General features: G+C 49.9%; 1 protein-coding gene across 1 annotated transcript in view; it reads right to left on the bottom strand.

The window, feature by feature from the left end:
• LMX1B (LIM homeobox transcription factor 1 beta) overlaps positions 1-15399 on the bottom strand; it is a 107781-nt gene extending 92382 nt beyond the window's left edge. The window contains exons 1-2 of the mRNA XM_037401415.1: positions 14789-15399; positions 14301-14487 (exon numbers count right to left, since the gene is read on the bottom strand). Coding sequence (XP_037257312.1) covers positions 14301-14487; positions 14789-14927 — 326 coding nt within the window. The 5' untranslated portion in view covers positions 14928-15399. The remainder of the gene's footprint in view (positions 1-14300; positions 14488-14788) is intronic.
• Positions 15400-17024: the final 1625 nt, after the last annotated feature.

Here is a 17024-nt window from a genome sequence, read left to right as displayed (position 1 = left end):
CAATTACTAAATCCAGAAAGCCTGTCAAAAATATTTGCATACAGGTTATTTGCTGTGCACCCAAATTCCTCTTACATTTTTCCTGAAATTAACACGAGATGTGGCACAAGATCAGCCCGCAGCTCAGCTCTGTCAGGTAGTTGTCGCGGTCATCCCCATTTGAAAAGTTGCAGGGCGCAGGCTAATCAATGAAACCGAACCCCTACAAATGAATGTTTAAAAGCGGCAATGAGGAAAGAACAATGGGTGAGCTAAGCACGGACATTTATTTTTACTGATTGAACTTAAGCAAATCCAAGGAACCATTAGGAAGTGCTGTCAACCAAAGCTTGAAATCTAAGAAAGTAGCCATTCAAAGCACAGTAGGCCCTTATAAACAGTTAATCCACGCAGCTGCAGTAGTTAAAGCAAACACACTACCCTTCACTGCGCCATCAATTACACCTTCCCAGAAAAAATTACACAAACTTGGTAGGATTTTTCAGAGAGAAGATGGATTCTTTTGGAGACTTGAGGTCAAGACTGGGCTGTTTAAAGTATATTATTAACAAATAAACATTTATTGCAAAAAAACCCTATAGGCCTTTGGGGAGGAAAATTGTGTTATTTTTGGCATCAAATGACACAAGCCATTTATGACATGAATGGCTATCACCAACAGACTGATGAAATGGCAAATGTCTCCCACTTAACTTCCCCTGGCTTCCTGAATAAACTTTTTCAAACACTTTTTTCCTTCTGAAATGGCAATAAACTCCATGTAATTTTGGTTTTCTCTCTGTTCTAGCTGTGTCAAGATCCGTAGCTGGAAAGGGTTGAAGGTACTTCCAGATGGAAGCTGAAGACTCCCCAAAGACTGGTAAGGCGATGAAAATCACATTGTTAGGATCCGGGGCTATGTGCTGCCCTTGTTTGTATGTATTCTTGCTTGAGTGACAACTCGCAATTGGCTTTCAGATGGCTGGGTGAAAAAGCTGAGGTTTAATTGTGGCATCCAACAAATTGAATGTTATAGCTCTTGTCATTGAATGTATCCGCTACGCGCTCAGACAAACCCCTGCCAAATATGAGCTGAATTTTTATGTAAGGAAAAAGCCACAAATGGAACAGGCTTCAATTATGCTAGACAACCAATATTCATAGAGCATGTATGAAACGAAGACAGCTTGCTTGCCTTGGGCTTCTTTTCCAACCTTTCTCCAAGACATGGATCAACACAGTGAGCTCCACTAGTGCCCGGTGCTCAGTCCCATCACCCTGGGCCAGTGGTGGAACATGGTCACTCGTGGGACCACGAACCACCCTGCCCTGGCCTCTCCCGCGGGCGATGCTGCAGGTGGGCAGTTGCAGGGAGCGGGGCATTCAGTGCTGCTTGGCCAAGTCCTGCCTCTCCTTGGTGGGGATCAGCGGCTGGATGGGAGGACGCCACGCTGGGCAAGGCTGCTCTCCCTGTAATTGCCCTGGAATCTCTGGGGATTCTCCCACATTAAATTAATGCAGGCGCCATCAAGGCTAATTTATTCCACGCCCACAAAACCATGCTGGGGAACTGGCCCGGGCATGGGTAGCGAGGCTGAGGCAGCACAACTCCGAGGACCAAGCTAGCAGGAGCTGCATACCCCCAGAGAACCCATTGCCTGCTCCCACCAGCTTGCGACACCCATCCAGGAGTTCAGGGACCCCTCAAAGGCCACGCACACCCGCACAGCCCCCTGCACAGGACAGAATGGAAAGCTGCCGCTGAAACAGGAACTCTGCCGCCTCTGTGCTGCGTTCTTCTGTGGCAGCTCCTGCCAGGAGCAATCAGGGTGCAGTGGCGGCAGGGAGGCTCCCCCAGCAGTGGGATTCTGCCCATTCCTCCACTAACAAATTAGCTGTCAGTTGTAACACTTTCTACTCCCCTCAGCTGAATCACTTGTTTGTTGCAACTCCAACCACCAAGCCTGGCAGGTTCAAACCAACCCTACAGAGTAGAGATAGTATCACTGCAACATATCGCAGGCTCTCAGATAGTTTTACTCCATTTGTACTTTTGCAACATTTCACAAATTGCTCTTAACAATAACCTGCCTTTTGTACTACAAATGCCCCCGTCACCATGTCTCATCTGTAGAAAAAGGGCTGCTTTTCTATTCACACACACAAACCAAAAGACACATGCAGGACATTGCAGTATCTGCTGTAAGCATCAATGCTCATGCAAATGCTGCAATAAGCACAAACAGCACATGGCTACAAGACTGTTACTGTCACGGGTTCACGGCCTTCATGGGAAAATGTGCAGACAGCTTCCTTGCAGCTTGAGAAAATGTTGGTAAATAAAGTAACGAAGTGATTTCTCATATGTGTGTGTAAATAAATAAGAAGTGAGAAAGCATCCAGATACTGCAAAGCTTCAGTATGTTTGGCTGAGAAGAAAGGGAACCCTTAGAAGAGCAGCATCGTCCGCGGGGCAAAGAGATGCCCAGAACACAGGAGCTCTTCCTCCCTAGACCTCAGGGAGAAACCGGCTGGAAATCCAGGCGGCTAAGGCTGTCAGCACGGCCTCCCCCTGCCGCGAGCAGGCAGAGGCAGCGGCACTGCGGCAAGGCTTCCCAGCCAGCCCTCAGCACCAGTGGGCAACGACACCAGAGCCCACGCCTGTTGGCTGCGCACCTCCAACCACTGGCAGACCCTTGCCAAGCTGGAGCCTGTGGGTATGGGGCAGGATCTGCCCAACACCGGGCGGCACAACACGAGCCTCCAGCAGAAGCACACACCTGCAGCAGTGACGGCAGCGCGGGTGCTGCCATCCATGCTCCCACCCTCCCCTCCCATGAGGGGAGAGCAGGGAAGGGGCACCATAGCAGCGGCAGAGCTTAGGGCCGCTGCCTCGCTGCATGAGGCTGTGCAGGACATCCAACCTGAGCTCTGCAGGCGCACACAGCGTCGCTCCAGTCCTGCCATGGTAGCGTGTGCTGGGGACGTCTAACAGCAGCCACCGCCGAGCCCCAGCAATGCGAGACAGTCCCGGGTTCCCTGCTGCCCACCACAGCAAGGTCTGCACCCTCACCTGCAGGGCTGACGGCAATCCAGGAGCCACTTCTTCTCCCTTCCCAGGTGCAAATACAAATTCTACCAGCAGGATAGCTTGGGGGGCTTTCTCTGCATGGCTTTGCTCTAAATTTCACTGAGCTTTCCATAGTAACCTCGGTCACTGTCACCAAGTGGAGACGCTGAGGGTGTGTGATTGTTTGCATGTAATAAAAAACAGACTGACATGTAATAAAATTAGTATTAATAGAACCACTTCAGAAAAACGTTTTCTCTTAAGATTTCAAGAGAGTGGTATGCAATAGGCAAATCTCATTCACGGGGACTTAGGGCAGACTAGCTTTGCATTGACCTCTGTGGAGAGCAGGTCTTACTCACTGTTCATTTCTTTCTTTCTCTTCTCCCTTCCTTTCTCACTCTAGACTCTAATTACTAATGACTAGAAGGTAACTGGAAAACACTCAAAATACAATATTTGCACTTCCCGAGCACAGTCACAAGCACTGAGAAGCCTACTGGCTTGCACAGGACCACAGAGCCATAGCAGAATGAGAAGCATGTGCTTGGCTTTGTAAGAAGGCTTAATGAAGGCAAGGGATTTCTAAAGCCTCACCGCTGGTACCAGCGTCCGTATAGGGCCCCACCACTCTTTCCTCATCAACGCTGGCGTGAGTGGGAGCTGACCCATAGGATCACACTCCACATGTGGAACTTTTCTTGTCATCACATGAAGCCCATGCCAAGATCCAAGCGCGAAGACAACTCACAACATTAAACTGCAACCTCTCTTTAGGGTGGGCTTCGCCTGTGAAGAGCTTCATCCCCAAAAACTTCAGCGAGCGGCTCCACCAAGCTCTCTCTAGACACTTGCTGTCAGGTAAGCAAACTGACCTTGCGTGACACTGCAAGCCACTGCACGCCAGGGCAACTGGCTTCAATGGCATTACTCATGGGAGCCCTGGGAGCGAGGATTTGCCGGCTCAGGCCCCTGCCGGGGCCCATGAACTGGCAGCGTCAGCCCCACCGTGCAGGGAGTGTTCCAGGCGCCGGTGACTGCTGCAGGAAGAATGTGCTGCTGGCCTCCTGAGCACTTGCAGCCCGCTGCGCGCACCGGTGATCTGAAGGTAGCTCTCTAAAATTATAACCAATAGGTACTGACTCAATCCTGCGTGTACATACAAACCTTCACGGAGTGGATATTCAGTCCGCAAACGAGGATTATTAAGGTGGGGTGGCGATCAGCTCTTTCTCTCCTGAAAAGCCAGAAACGCCCACCTCCCAGTGCTCAGGCAGACCCACCTGAATGGGTAACTCACATGACCCCATCCCATGCACACAGGGAACCCCAGCTCACCCCCTATGTCAGCTCCTGTTCCCCCTGCACAGCCAGGAAGAGCCAGCCTGTGGCTTTTGACCCATGCGAGCTGACCAGCTGCACCAGCACGGCTTCAATACCCTGAACACATCATTCGACTGGTAGGGAGGATGGACAAGGTAACTGGATCCCCAGCTGCTGGAAGAAGTAACGGAGGTAGAAAGGGGGCTGTGTGCCCGGTCAGCTCCAGGCTGTGCGGCCACAGTGGGACCCTGGGAGCTGGGTCAGCCATTGCTCCCCCCTGATCACCACCTTCCCACAGCTCCCTGCAGCACCTGATACCTTTCCTGTGGCTCCTGACCATCTGAAAAGCTCATGATGAGGCTCACGAGCTGGGCAGGTTGGCCTGCTCCTGACCAAGATGGACCACACAGCCAAGGGCACAGCACCACTGAAGTGAATAGCTGAGATGCTGCTTCACTAGAGGTGGCTTAGCACAGGTCAACAACAGCAAAGAAACATCTGCAGAAGATCCTGAATATTTATGAATGGTGCTGGGGCCACCAGACGTCATGTACAGCTGGACCTTATTGTACTAAAGCTTTCCCCTAACTGAAGGTAACTTGCCTCTTCCACAGTCATTTCACGGTTTTGTTTTGCGATTTTCGTCTTAGTTTCATTATTTCCTACAGTTCTTTATTGTGATTTTCTAAAAAAACCCTCTTTGTACGACACAATTAAATACATGTCTCATTTCACATGCAATATCAAAGGAAAACTCAGCAAGTCCATCCACATCAAACCCCCCCCTCCCTCCCCCTGAAACTGGATTGAGGTTGTGACATGATAGAAAAAAATCAAAAAGCAGAAAGAGAAGCTGCTTCCATTGGGAAGCAGCTCTGCCAGGTGATGGAAAAAGGCTAGCTGCAGGCAAGCTGATTATGTCAAAGGATAGGATCCCACAGGTCGAAAACAACTGTTCTGTGGAATGGATGCTAATGAGAACTGTAACCTTTCTCACTAATGAGTTTTGGCGAGTATCATGCTGTGGCCCAAGGGTCCGGTCCCGTGGAGCTCCCAGTGACCCCAGCTCCAGCTGTGGCAGACAGCGGTGCCCAGCACTCTGCTGAGCCCCACCACCGGCAAGCAGATGCTATCCCCAGGCACACCGGGCCACATCCACATTCCACAACAAATGGGCTTTCTCAGGAATACTTGAGGAAGGCACCAGCGCTCCATTTGTAAGGAAAAACTACTGTAAGAAAGCAATGATGTTTCTATCAGTCTGAGAGAACGACAAGTAACCACTGGCTGTAATTAGAAATGCTTTAAAACCGTATTAATAATTTCTTCAGCAAATTCAAATTTGTTTTCTTCCTATCATAATAATAACCTATAATAAAAGTAACTAAAAAAGTATTACTAATGCCAGCTATTATTCCTTTTTTGGTTTGGTTTGGTTTTGGTTTTGTAATCAGTGGATGGTGATCCAGGTTACACCAAGGAACAAACACACGAAAGTAAACTTCCTAACAGCTACCAGGAGGATTTGGTCCTCAGCATGTGCACATAAATTCCATTAGCTTTTACTGGGAGAGTGCATGTGCACTCTTGTAGATTATAAATAATACACTGATTGCAGTAAAATCAAGAGCCAAATTCTGTCCTTTGATGAGCGAGGATGGCTCTTATTGAAGTCAATAGGAGTTGCATGTTCACAAGTTCACGTCAACATTTGCAAAGGAAAATTTTGTGCATATTAAAAAAAAAAATATGTTCTGAAAGCAAAGCAAATGACCTCCACAACAAGTGTTCTCTGTAAATGTATTAGATGGTTACAGGAGCATCAGAGTATAAACCCTTATAAAGTTCCCAAGAACTATGTTATTCCTTGTTTACATTGATATTAAGTGCATTTAATTAATTTGTGCCGTAGCAGTTCTGCTCTATCTATAAAGAAGATGACTGTAAAATTTCAAACCCAACAAAATAACAAACTGGAATTAATCCATTAATGATTCCTTTACTGAAATACATTCTCGCAAATGTCTGCTTGTTCAGCTGCCCACAGGCAAATAGTTTTTGAAAGGTGAGTAAAATGCCCCATTTCTGTACACGCATCACAATGAGAGCACGCAGGTGGGTTTAGCTGGGCTGCTACATTTCCATCTCAGTCACAAAAGTTGGCGTAACAGAACCTGCATTCCTCTGGTAATACTGATCTGGATGTTTTACCTTCTTGAGATCACATTGCATACAAGAGGCTTCATTTCAAGGGTTTTGCTTCTACATAATCTGCATTAAAATCACATAATATGCCACAAATGGTGCTTTCTACTTATAAGGTATATTTAACATCCAATAAAGGGCAATGGCAACACATATATTCTGTGTATGTGTTGGCCATATAAAAGGAGGAAATATTTGTTATCAGTAATTTGTTTGGTCACAGTCAGAGCCTATTTTTCAAAATGGCTGGTCTGCAAAGACACCCCCCCCCCCGACATCCCTCTCACAGCAGTAATGTGCCCACACTTCCCATGGCACCCACTGATGCCAGGAGCTGGATCTGGTCTTGGCAACTGCGTCAGTCATAGCAATTGGACAAGTTTGTCAGGATATGTTCAGAGCAATTGCAGACATATCAAAAAGTAAAACAAGAATAAGACAATATTTCATTTGAGGAATATCAGTCTATGCAAAGCAAGATATATAAAGAACAAAGTAAATGTATGGTTAGCATTTAAAAAGAAAAGAAAAAAAAAAGTTAAAAAAAGTCAAGGATCTGCCTCAATTTTATGTTAACTTTAATGAGACATCTAGAAAGAGTGAATAATTTGCCTTAGCAAGGCATGCAAGATTTAGATCTATATTACCATGCATGTTATAAACACCAGAGAGTATTTCATTTAAAACCAAAAGTTAGCTCATTTTACCTTACAAGCATTGTCATTTTTTTCTCTCTTATGGTCTCTATTCTCAAACTCAGAAGTCTAGCTTTACTTTCAACACTTATTTTAAATTAAATATGAAGTTGTTCACTTTTTTTTTTTTGTGCTTAGTTAATAATGGAGAAAAGTGGTGTCTCCTTCCCTAAATGTTACCAGTGCTGTTAAAGCTCCCACTGCTGCAAAATAATACCTCCCTGTTGTTAGATTTTTAAAAATACCTTAACTCAGAAAACACCTCTGCTTTCTAAAAAAAAATTCTAGTACTTTCTTATCAAACAAAAATCAGTTTTAATTCATAGCTTTATATATAGCATACTGCAATTACATAGTCTGCAAGGTGTATATTCAATAATCATTCCCTGCCTGCTTCACATATTTATTCCAATTCACTTAAAGAAAGGAAATTTCTGTTCTTACTCGCACCCACGTAAATCCAAAGTAACTCCTCTAGTTTCATTACTTGGCTGCTAGAGACTCAGCTGTCAAGGTTCACGTCACACTGTCACAACTAACCTTATTCTTTGTTTCAGAACAAATGTGGAGTTTTTATGTTTTGCAACGAACAAGAAACTGTCATTTCATTATGAGTCAATCTCTGCCTGGTGAGTAATGCAATCATCCCTAAATCATGCCAAAAAAACCTTTCTACCACACTAAACCATCCAAGAGCAATACCCAGTTTGTTTACCTTTACTGGAGATCACTGTACAATTCACTTCACAGTTTTATTTATTTACTTGCTTGCTTTCTTACCTCACTTGAGCAATAACATGACATATCATGTGGGCAAAAAAAGTAGGCAGAGAGAAGCATTTATCCCTGGGTTTTCCTGCAAGTCTCTTGTTTGACCTAGTACACCCTTCACAGAGGATACTGTAACAGTCTTTTTCCATCTCGCTGGGGTTTAAAATTCACAACCTTTTTGTGAATCTGCAGTTTACGCAACTCCTGACATGGTCCAAGCCAGCCCAAGCAGCAGAAAATCCCTCTCTAATATTACCAGGAAATATTGTTGTTACATTTTCACACCACATTCTTCCAAAACTGCCACAAGAACAGAAGAGCACAGGGAGCCCTGCGCAAACCAGCCAGCCAGAGAATGAACTTGCCTGCTCTTCGCCTCAGCAGTGATAAGAAAAATGCAGTATTTTACCAAGCCCTCTCTCCCCCCCAGATTAACCCACTGAGCATGTCAGCAGACGTCCGTGGGCTTCTTTGTGTACGTGTGCCAGGGTGGGAGGTGTACGGGTGTCTGAGCGCCCAAGCGCTTGCACCCCTCACTCCCCAGCACGGTGGCGGTCGGCATGCGTGTCGTTTGCGTGTCCTTACACCCCGGGAGGGCCCCAGCCACTCTTGAGCACTGAAACCTCCCGCTGACTTACACACACACGGAGCACACAGGGAACTCAAGCTCTCCTCTGATAATTCACTGTATCTGCTCTACTCTTCATCCCAGGAGAAGGAGATATTAAATAAAGTGAAATCAATTCCTGTTACAACAAGAAGTAGCAGATTTAGTGTAAATTTGGATTTTGTCTGGAATGAAAAATAAAAATCACAGCTGCATTATGAAAAGTATACTCCTTTTTCTCCCAAGTGTTTCTTCCCAACTATCTGACTAAATCGAGCAGGCTGTACTTGCTATTAGATATGTATCCACCTTTCAAGTTCCCCATAGCAGTACGCATTTTCAGATGTACTCTGCTTTATAGGTTGCTCCACAACAGAGGCAAGCAAGGGGGGTATGTATTTACAGTTGAAATACACTAATAACATAATTAGTCTAAGAAGAGACATTATAATCCAGCTATTTTATCATGATATATTATTGATAGTTGAAAAGGTGTGACGTGTGCCTCTGAACCAGTTCAAAAGTTTAGGCCGTAAAATAATAGACATGATTTCTGAACAGAATAAAAAATGCTCCCGTTCGCCGTGTATTTTGGTGGGGAAATTTTTGCAACACATTTCTTATTTGTTGGTTATTTTTTCTCAGGTTAGTAGTTAAGCATTATAAATTATCCTCTTATTAATCTAATTGTGTATTGCCTACATTGCAAAAAAGATCCTCCCTATCATTTTCTACCCCGGATTACTGCAAATTACATATTACCATCGCAATGATTTTGTCCAATAAGGTTATCACGATTGTAGCAGGAAACCAAAATGTCTCCCCAAATTCTTAAACCACGTTCCAGCCCGGATCCCTGCTGGTATTTACTGTGCCTAACTCCCGCCCAGCGCCCGGCTCACAGCTGGCCCTGCTGCGCCGGTGCCCAGTGCCCGTCCCATTCTCTGCCCTGCTGCCTCCCTACACAGCAGCGATGGGGGGACCCGTGGGGGCTCGGCCCAGTCGTGGCTACTCTGCTGACGTCATCGGCAGAAATAACAGCTACATTTCCTCAAGGCTCCCGCTTCTGGGGTTGCTTTGAGATGCTACGACAGCCTGATCGTACAGAAAATTTTTAATCAGGCTGATGTGGGTGATAGCGCAGGGCTGGTTGCATTTTCAGCAAAAGTGGCAGAGTGTTTCAGCAACTTTTAAAAGCATTTTTACCAGATGACATAACTTTAATCATTACTCCATGTCCTGGGCATGTGCTTAGGCTACTCCTCATCTCTCAGTTTCAGTCAGGTTTTATGCTATTTCCTAACGACACACACACAAGTACTACAGCCAGTCTGACACAAGAGGCAAACGAAGCGGAGGGGGACACCCCTGCTCTACATGATTTTGCCGAGTTCACATGAACGATTGCACTGATGTGCATAACAACATGTACGGTGCTCCTTCGGGTAAAAAAAAAAAAAAAAAAAAAAAGTAAAACTGAAAACAAATACAAATCTTCCTGTTAGCAAACAGTTATTACCCATTCTGCATGTAGCAGAATCTAGGAGCTCAAGTCACCTCTTGTACCATGGATCCTGCCTACATTCCACAGCCTGCGCTCACGACAGACACACGCTTGCTCGCTCTGAAAGAAAAATAACAGTCACAAAAATAAGAGATGTTCACTACTAGGAAGCTTTTGTCTTATTTCAAATGTAAATGCAACTGAACTGAGAAACATTCAGCCTCAGTATTATACTCATGTGACAGAATTTCCAAAATTTGGGGAAGGTAACATTTCCCTGCAGCAACGAGGCTTCGCAGCATTTCCCTTCCTTGCTGCGAGGTACATGCTGCTCCACGCTGCCTGTACGTAAAAAATAAGCCCAGTCACCGATGAGAAAGGACTCAAAGATGAAGAACAGTATAAAGGCATACCAGAAATATATGGGTAGGTCTTTTTTTAATAGCATCCAATAACAATGCTAAAACAATGCCTGCCATATCTTGAAGACTCTAACAAAAATCTGAATATTTCTCTTTCCCACCCTAAGCAAAACTTAAAACGGACTAATGAAAAATTATGAAATAGCAGATGTGATTGTTTGCTCTCTTACCCCCTGCATAAATGACCTCTTTAGCAGCCTTTATTTCCAAAGCTGGAATAGGAACATGGATCCTTCTAGAAATCATACGCATTTCTTATATATTAAATATGTAACCTGAAAGAGTTATTTTTCATAGCATATCTTTTTTTAATATCAGCAATAACTAGGGCAAATCATTATGTAACACTGAGCAGCGAGCTAAAAACAAACCAGAGAGGCACAATCATAAAAAAATGAAAATATACAAATGGGGAAGAAATGTAATATTTATAATTACTAATGTTTTATAGCAGGAAGCACTGTTATGAGTGGTACAATAAATAAATTCATTTAAGCAAAGAACCGACATATAACTACCACAAACATCCTATTTATTATAAACATCCATTCTGAAGGTTTCAGTTTGTCAGAAAGAAAACTTCTTTTAAAGAAAAAAAGTGTAAGTGTAAGGTTCCAAATGTGCAACAATCCTGCAATTTGGCAAAGCTCTCACTACAATCAAAGAGATTCTGTTTGACTTGGGCTTGCGAGAATCAGCCTCCCTGGTGCCATTGTACTACTCTTAATTTTTTTCCACCTTAAAAACCTTGCAACCAAATGTACCTGTGACCCTCCAAATCTTAAATTTTAGCAAAGTAAAGTGCTTTGCGCTGAAAAAGATCAGGATGTACTTGTGCAAAAATTTGTTGAATCTCTCGTATAAAAAGAATCTAAAATACATGCATAGCTTGTCCCACTGGTCCCACTGATGTACTGATAATATTTTTGTGATAAATTGAACAATTGCACTTATCAGGTACCTCTGGCTACCTCACACTGTGCTTGGGCCACTAACTCATCTCCCCCAGGATTTATTCTAACATTCCAAGCATAGGGGTAGCTTCAAACAGCCAACAACTTTATTATTATTAAAAAAAAAAAATGTTTTCACCCTTCCCCCTAATGTGAAATACCCTCAACCAAGGATGGGCAGTAATCATTCCTGACCCAGTGAAAGGTTTAAGGTCTGATATCTGACCCATCAGAAGCTTGCTTTCATTAGAAAGACGAGACACCAGTTTTCCAAAGATACACACACAGCACTTGATTATAGTCCTGGGAGTTCTGGAGAAAGCTGACCTTTAAATTACATTACTATGTACAGAAAAATCTATTTAAAGCAAATTTTAGTAACTGAGATATTTAAGTAATCTTTATTCTTATACACACACACCCCGTGGTCTGTAAACGAGACTCAGGATAACAAAAAGCATCTGATTTTGCTGATACCAGTCTTCCTCTGTGCTGATACCATTCCATCTCATTACTCCAAAGCACGCTTACTCCACATATAGGCATTTTACATCCCAGTTATGTTGCAGCACAGGGTGATGGTTGTACCAGCACGCTAGAGATGGCTTGCACAACTTGCTCATGGCTTCACTCCTCCCTCCACACTCTCAGGGATGAAACCGACCATCTGCATCACACAGCCCACGAGAACCGCTTGCACGTACAAATAGCTATTTTTATCCTTTAGCTATGATAAGAGTATTTCTCCAAGTCTAAAAGGCAGCAGACAGGGAAGCACACAAGCAATGTCAGCGGAGTTTCACGTTTGCTCTTTTGGGCTAATAAAATTTCAGAGAAAACAAATTTTGATTCACCGTGTCTCCCCTCCCCTTTCCACGAGCTGCTGCTGCTGTCAGTCCTTAGGGGCACACACAGCAGGTTACCATGTAATGTCACACTAGGTGCTGGGATTCAACAAAGGCTAACATGTTGATATCTTTTTATTGCTCGTCAGCCTGGTTACCCTGTTTCCCCCCGATACAATTGGACACCTGTGATAATACAGCAAGTTCTGAAGTGGTGACTTTTCAATTTTCAGCCAGAAAAGTGTTTCTGTTTTTACAAAGCAATAGTCTACGATCTTGCTTTTTACATCGCGAAGAGTCATCCTTTATTTTACAGAGACTAAATGCCGGTCTTAGAGGGTACATTTGTTTGTAATTAATGTAAATATTTACACTGCCAAATAACACGTTTTTAGGCAGCCTAAAGACTCTTCTAAATTCTCCCCTGACGAACAAAACTACCTAAGGCAGCACTACCTACAGAGGCAGAAGTTCCACCAACCTCCAACTCTAGCTACCACAGGGTGTTTTGATTTTGCGTAGAAGTAAAAGACAAAGTCCGCGGCTACACTCTCTGCGCAGGGGGGATGAGAAAATCCAGACAAGGCTGAAGCCGCGGCCCCGGCAAGGGCAGGCTCGCGGTGGCCCAGCAGAGGCAAGCACTGTTATTTTCATGTGAAGCACCCGGGCCCGTGGCAGGCTCGCTAGTAGCGTGGTGGTGAGGGCTGCGGTATGAAATAACACGTCTTGTTGTAATTCCTAAACAGGGGGACATTTATCTGGGCCATTTATACAAGAGTTATAACCCTAACAATATTTATACTCAGCATGTCATGTTAGCATTTACTACCAGTTTCCATGGAGATGGATTTTCATGCTGTAGCTATGAAATGCACATTGTTGCCACTAAGCCACTTCAGGCCTTTCTGGAAGCCTGCTGAATGCCTGACAAAAGTTGATGCAAACCAATAGTTGTTGTTCTTTGTTTGTTGCCAGACTTCTAGCAGAGCCATATTATGTCCTAGTGATTGAAGTGCCCATGTTCACCCCCCTCCCGGCACAAAAAGGATCCTCAATTTCGGTGACAAGCATGAAGTGGGCTTCTGCAGGGGAGGACAAACACGGCGCGGGGCAGGGGCTCTGTCTCCGCGCAGGGACGCGGCGCGGCGGGGGGCCGCCTCCCGACAAAGCCTGACATTTGGGGATAAAGCCTAAATAAAATAAAGCGCGGGCAGCGCCCGGGCCGGGAGGGACGAGGCCAGCGCCGGGCTGCGCCCGGCCGCGGAGGCACGGCCGGCGCCAGACTCCGCGCCTGGGCCCCGCGGGAATCGCCGCGGCCGCCGCGCACCCTCCGCGCCCGACGGCGGCGGCCCCGCGCACGGGCTCGCCCAGCCGGGCCGGCCCGGGGCAGCGCACCGACGGCCCCGCCGAGCCCTCCGGCCCCGCCGCCCGGCGGCTCGCCGCGGCCGCCCCGCTCCGCGCCCTGGGCTGGCCGCGGGGCCTCTCCGCGGGGCGGCGGGGCCGGGCTCGCCCCGGGCAGAAATGCCCCGCGGGGCGGCTCTGAACGCGGCGCTGCCCGGGCGGCGACAGCTGCGGCGGCCCGGGCCGAGCGGGGCCGAGCCGAAGCGGGCGGCCCGCCTCCGACGGCGCCGCGGGGTCCCGGGCGGCGGCGGGTCCGAGCGCTGCGGGGCTCGGGGAGCGGAGGCGGTGGGGGCGCAGCTCCCTGCTTGGGACGGGCGCCGCGGCTCCAGGTTCCTCCGGACCCTCCCGCCGCCGCCCGTCTCCAGCCCACCGCATCGCCGAGGTCCCCGCTCGCCGGGGCCGCCTCCCGCGCAGCCGCGGCGTCTCCCCGCTCCGCCGGGCCCCGGCCCGCCCGGGAGCAGGCTCCCAGCCCGCTGCGCGCCGCCGGGCCGGGCCGGGCCCCGTCGCGCCCCGCCGCGCTCTTACTGTTGGTAGTCCTGCTTGCAGTAGAGCTTTCGGTCCCGGAAGTAGCAGCTGGTGGTGAGGGCTTGCTGACACGCCGCGCACTGCAGGCACTCCTCGTGCCAGGACGACTCGTTCACCCGCATCAGAAACCGGTCCGAGATGGGCCGCTGGCAGCCCTCGCAGACGGCCTGGTGCTGGCAGTCCGACCCTGCGAAAGGCAGACAGCGGCGTGAAGCGCCGGCCCCGACCCCCTTCTCCCGACCCGACCCCGCTACCCCCCCACCCCCCCGCCCCGGGGCAGCCGGCGGGCAGCTCAGCCCGGCCGGCCCCGCGGCTCGGCGACATCGGGCTTGACGGCCGCCGCCGAGCCCGCGCCCCGCAAACGTCGGCGAGAAAGCTCCGCGCCCGCCGGCAGCCCCGGGGCGAGGCGGCCGCAGCCCGGCCGGGCCCCGCCGGGGCGCAGCCCCGGGGTGGCTTTTGGCGAAGCCGAGAAGCGAGCGGCAACTCACCCAGCAGCACTCCTAACGTGGCCGGACCGGAGCGCAGAGGGTGGTCTTCCATTTTTATACCGTCCAGCATCTTTGAGCAGTCCGACTGGCCCCGCGTAAAGCACCTTTCCAGGGACTCGGGACCTGTTGCGATGTCCATGGGGCGGGCGGCGGCGCTGCCCGGCGCTCCGGGGCGGTGGGGCAGAGGCTGCCGGGCGGCGGGGCCGGCTCAGCCCCGCGTCTGGCCGAGCTCGGGGACACTCTGCGGCCGGGAGGAGGGAGTCGCTTTTATTTTTATCTGGGAGACATGAGGAGCGTTTCCTGCCTGGACTTCCAGATACGGCAGAGGAAAGAGCCGGCGCCGCTGCCCATGGGGGCAGCCCGCGCTACACGGGCGCGCACATGCCGCGCACACGGCGCAGGGCAGCCCGCGGTGTCACCTGCTCGCCGGCAGCGCCGGAGCCCCACGCCCTCCGCGGAGGGCCCTCCCGGGGCCGGGCCGGGCCGGGCCGGGCGGAGCGGCGCGGCGGGGCCGGGCGGGGCGGCGGGGCTTCCCCGGCGCTCCGCAGCCCATGTGCCATGCGGCGTCCCGAGGAGCCGCGCCGTTTAGAGCAGGGGCCGCGGCGGAGGAACACACCCCCCGGCGCCTCACCCCTCCTCAAACTTGCTGACATTTGAACTCCATTGGTGCGCGCCGTATCGCTGCGCCGCGGTGATCCGTCTCCTCGACGTCAAATAGTGCCCTGGCCCCGCCGGGCCCCCGCGGCCCCCGAAGCGCGGCGGCGCCCGGGGCGCGGGGCGGGCGGGCTCCGCGCACCCCGGGGTGGCCGGCGCGAACGAGCGGCGCAGGGGGCGCGGGCGGCCGGGCCCGGGGCGCGCCCCACTGCGGGCCGGGCCCGGAGGTCGGGGGTAGGGGGGCAGAGCGCGGTCGCCGAGAATCGCGGCGGACCGGAGCCCCGGCCGCTCTGCTTCCCCACCCCGATCCCGGCCCGACGGCGGCTCCTGGCTCCTGCCCTGCCCGGGGTAGGTAGCAGCGCGCGTCCCCCCGCCGGGCCGCGGGCAGGTGGCGATGGGACCGGCCCCCTCGGGGCGGCCGACGCCGGAGGGGACGCGGGACGGGGCGCGGGGGGCGGTGGGGAGGGCGGCGCCACGCCGGCCCCGGTCCGCCGGGCCGGCTCCGCACCGTCGCGGCGGGGCTCCCCGCCGGCGGGCCCGGCCGCGGCCCCGCGGGAGCGTCCGGCGGCCCCGCGCCGAGCAGTGGCCCCAGGGCTGCGGGAGCCTCCGGCCGCGGCCCAGCAGCGATCGGCGGCGGCTCCGCGCCCGGTCCCGCTCCCCGAACACGGCAGCGGGCCGGGCTGGGGGCGCGGGGCGCGCGCCTGGCCGCGGTGTGCGGGGCGGCTGCCGCAGTGCCCGACCCCCCGCGCTTCTCTCCCCTCTTAGGAAAAGCGATCCCCGCCGCGCCCCCCGTGCTAGGGGGAGAGCGCCCGGCACCCCGCGTCTCGGGCTTTCCTTTCGTTTTTGTTTTTTTGACGATGCCGTTAAAAATCTAAATCTGAGGAAATGAAAATCCGGAAAGGATTCCGTGCGGAGTTTCTTAATGTGACCCGTGATATGCTGTGACCCTGCCGAAGGAAGGGAGTTTATTTTGTAATGCTCCCAAAATATTGATATTTAATAAGCAGGACAAGTGTTAACTTGAATTACTTAATGCTTCTTTTTCTGGGTCTTAAGATAAAGCCTCCTTTTTATGCCGTTTTCGGAGGGAAACATCTCTGAAAGAAATTCGTTATTATGTTTTAGTTAAATATTTTGGAAAGGGTTTTCAGTAATTGAGCTTATTTGGGTTTTGTTCTGGACAGTACAAATCTGAAAACCTTTGTAGCTAATGCTGAAAAAATAATATATGATTATTTAATTCTGAGATCAAGATAAAAGCTGCTTACATTTCAGAGTTCAATCAGTGGAGAAAAAGCTTCTCGTTCACATTAATTTTTTATGTTCCCTTCCTATTTTCGCGTAAGGATTCAGTGTTCTCCATCACACAGGGCTTCCGTCAAATTATCTTCTACAATTGCGAGGAAAATTAGAGTCCCTCTTTCCACAGTAGTTTTAGTAACTTCTCATTAAAAAAAAAAAAAAGGGGGGGAAAAAAAAAAGGCTGTGGGGGGAGGAAAGAAAGAAAGAAAAGAAAAGAGAAAGGAACGCTGTGCGGCGGGACAGTGGAGAGTGGAGCGGGAACCCTCCCAAACTCGCACCC

The sequence above is a fragment of the Falco rusticolus genome, chromosome 9, assembly GCF_015220075.1.
Source record: "Falco rusticolus isolate bFalRus1 chromosome 9, bFalRus1.pri, whole genome shotgun sequence".
Taxonomy (NCBI): Eukaryota; Metazoa; Chordata; class Aves; order Falconiformes; family Falconidae; genus Falco; species Falco rusticolus.
The sequence above is the reverse complement of the archived record's forward strand: the minus strand, read 5'-3'. Positions and strand labels throughout refer to the sequence as shown.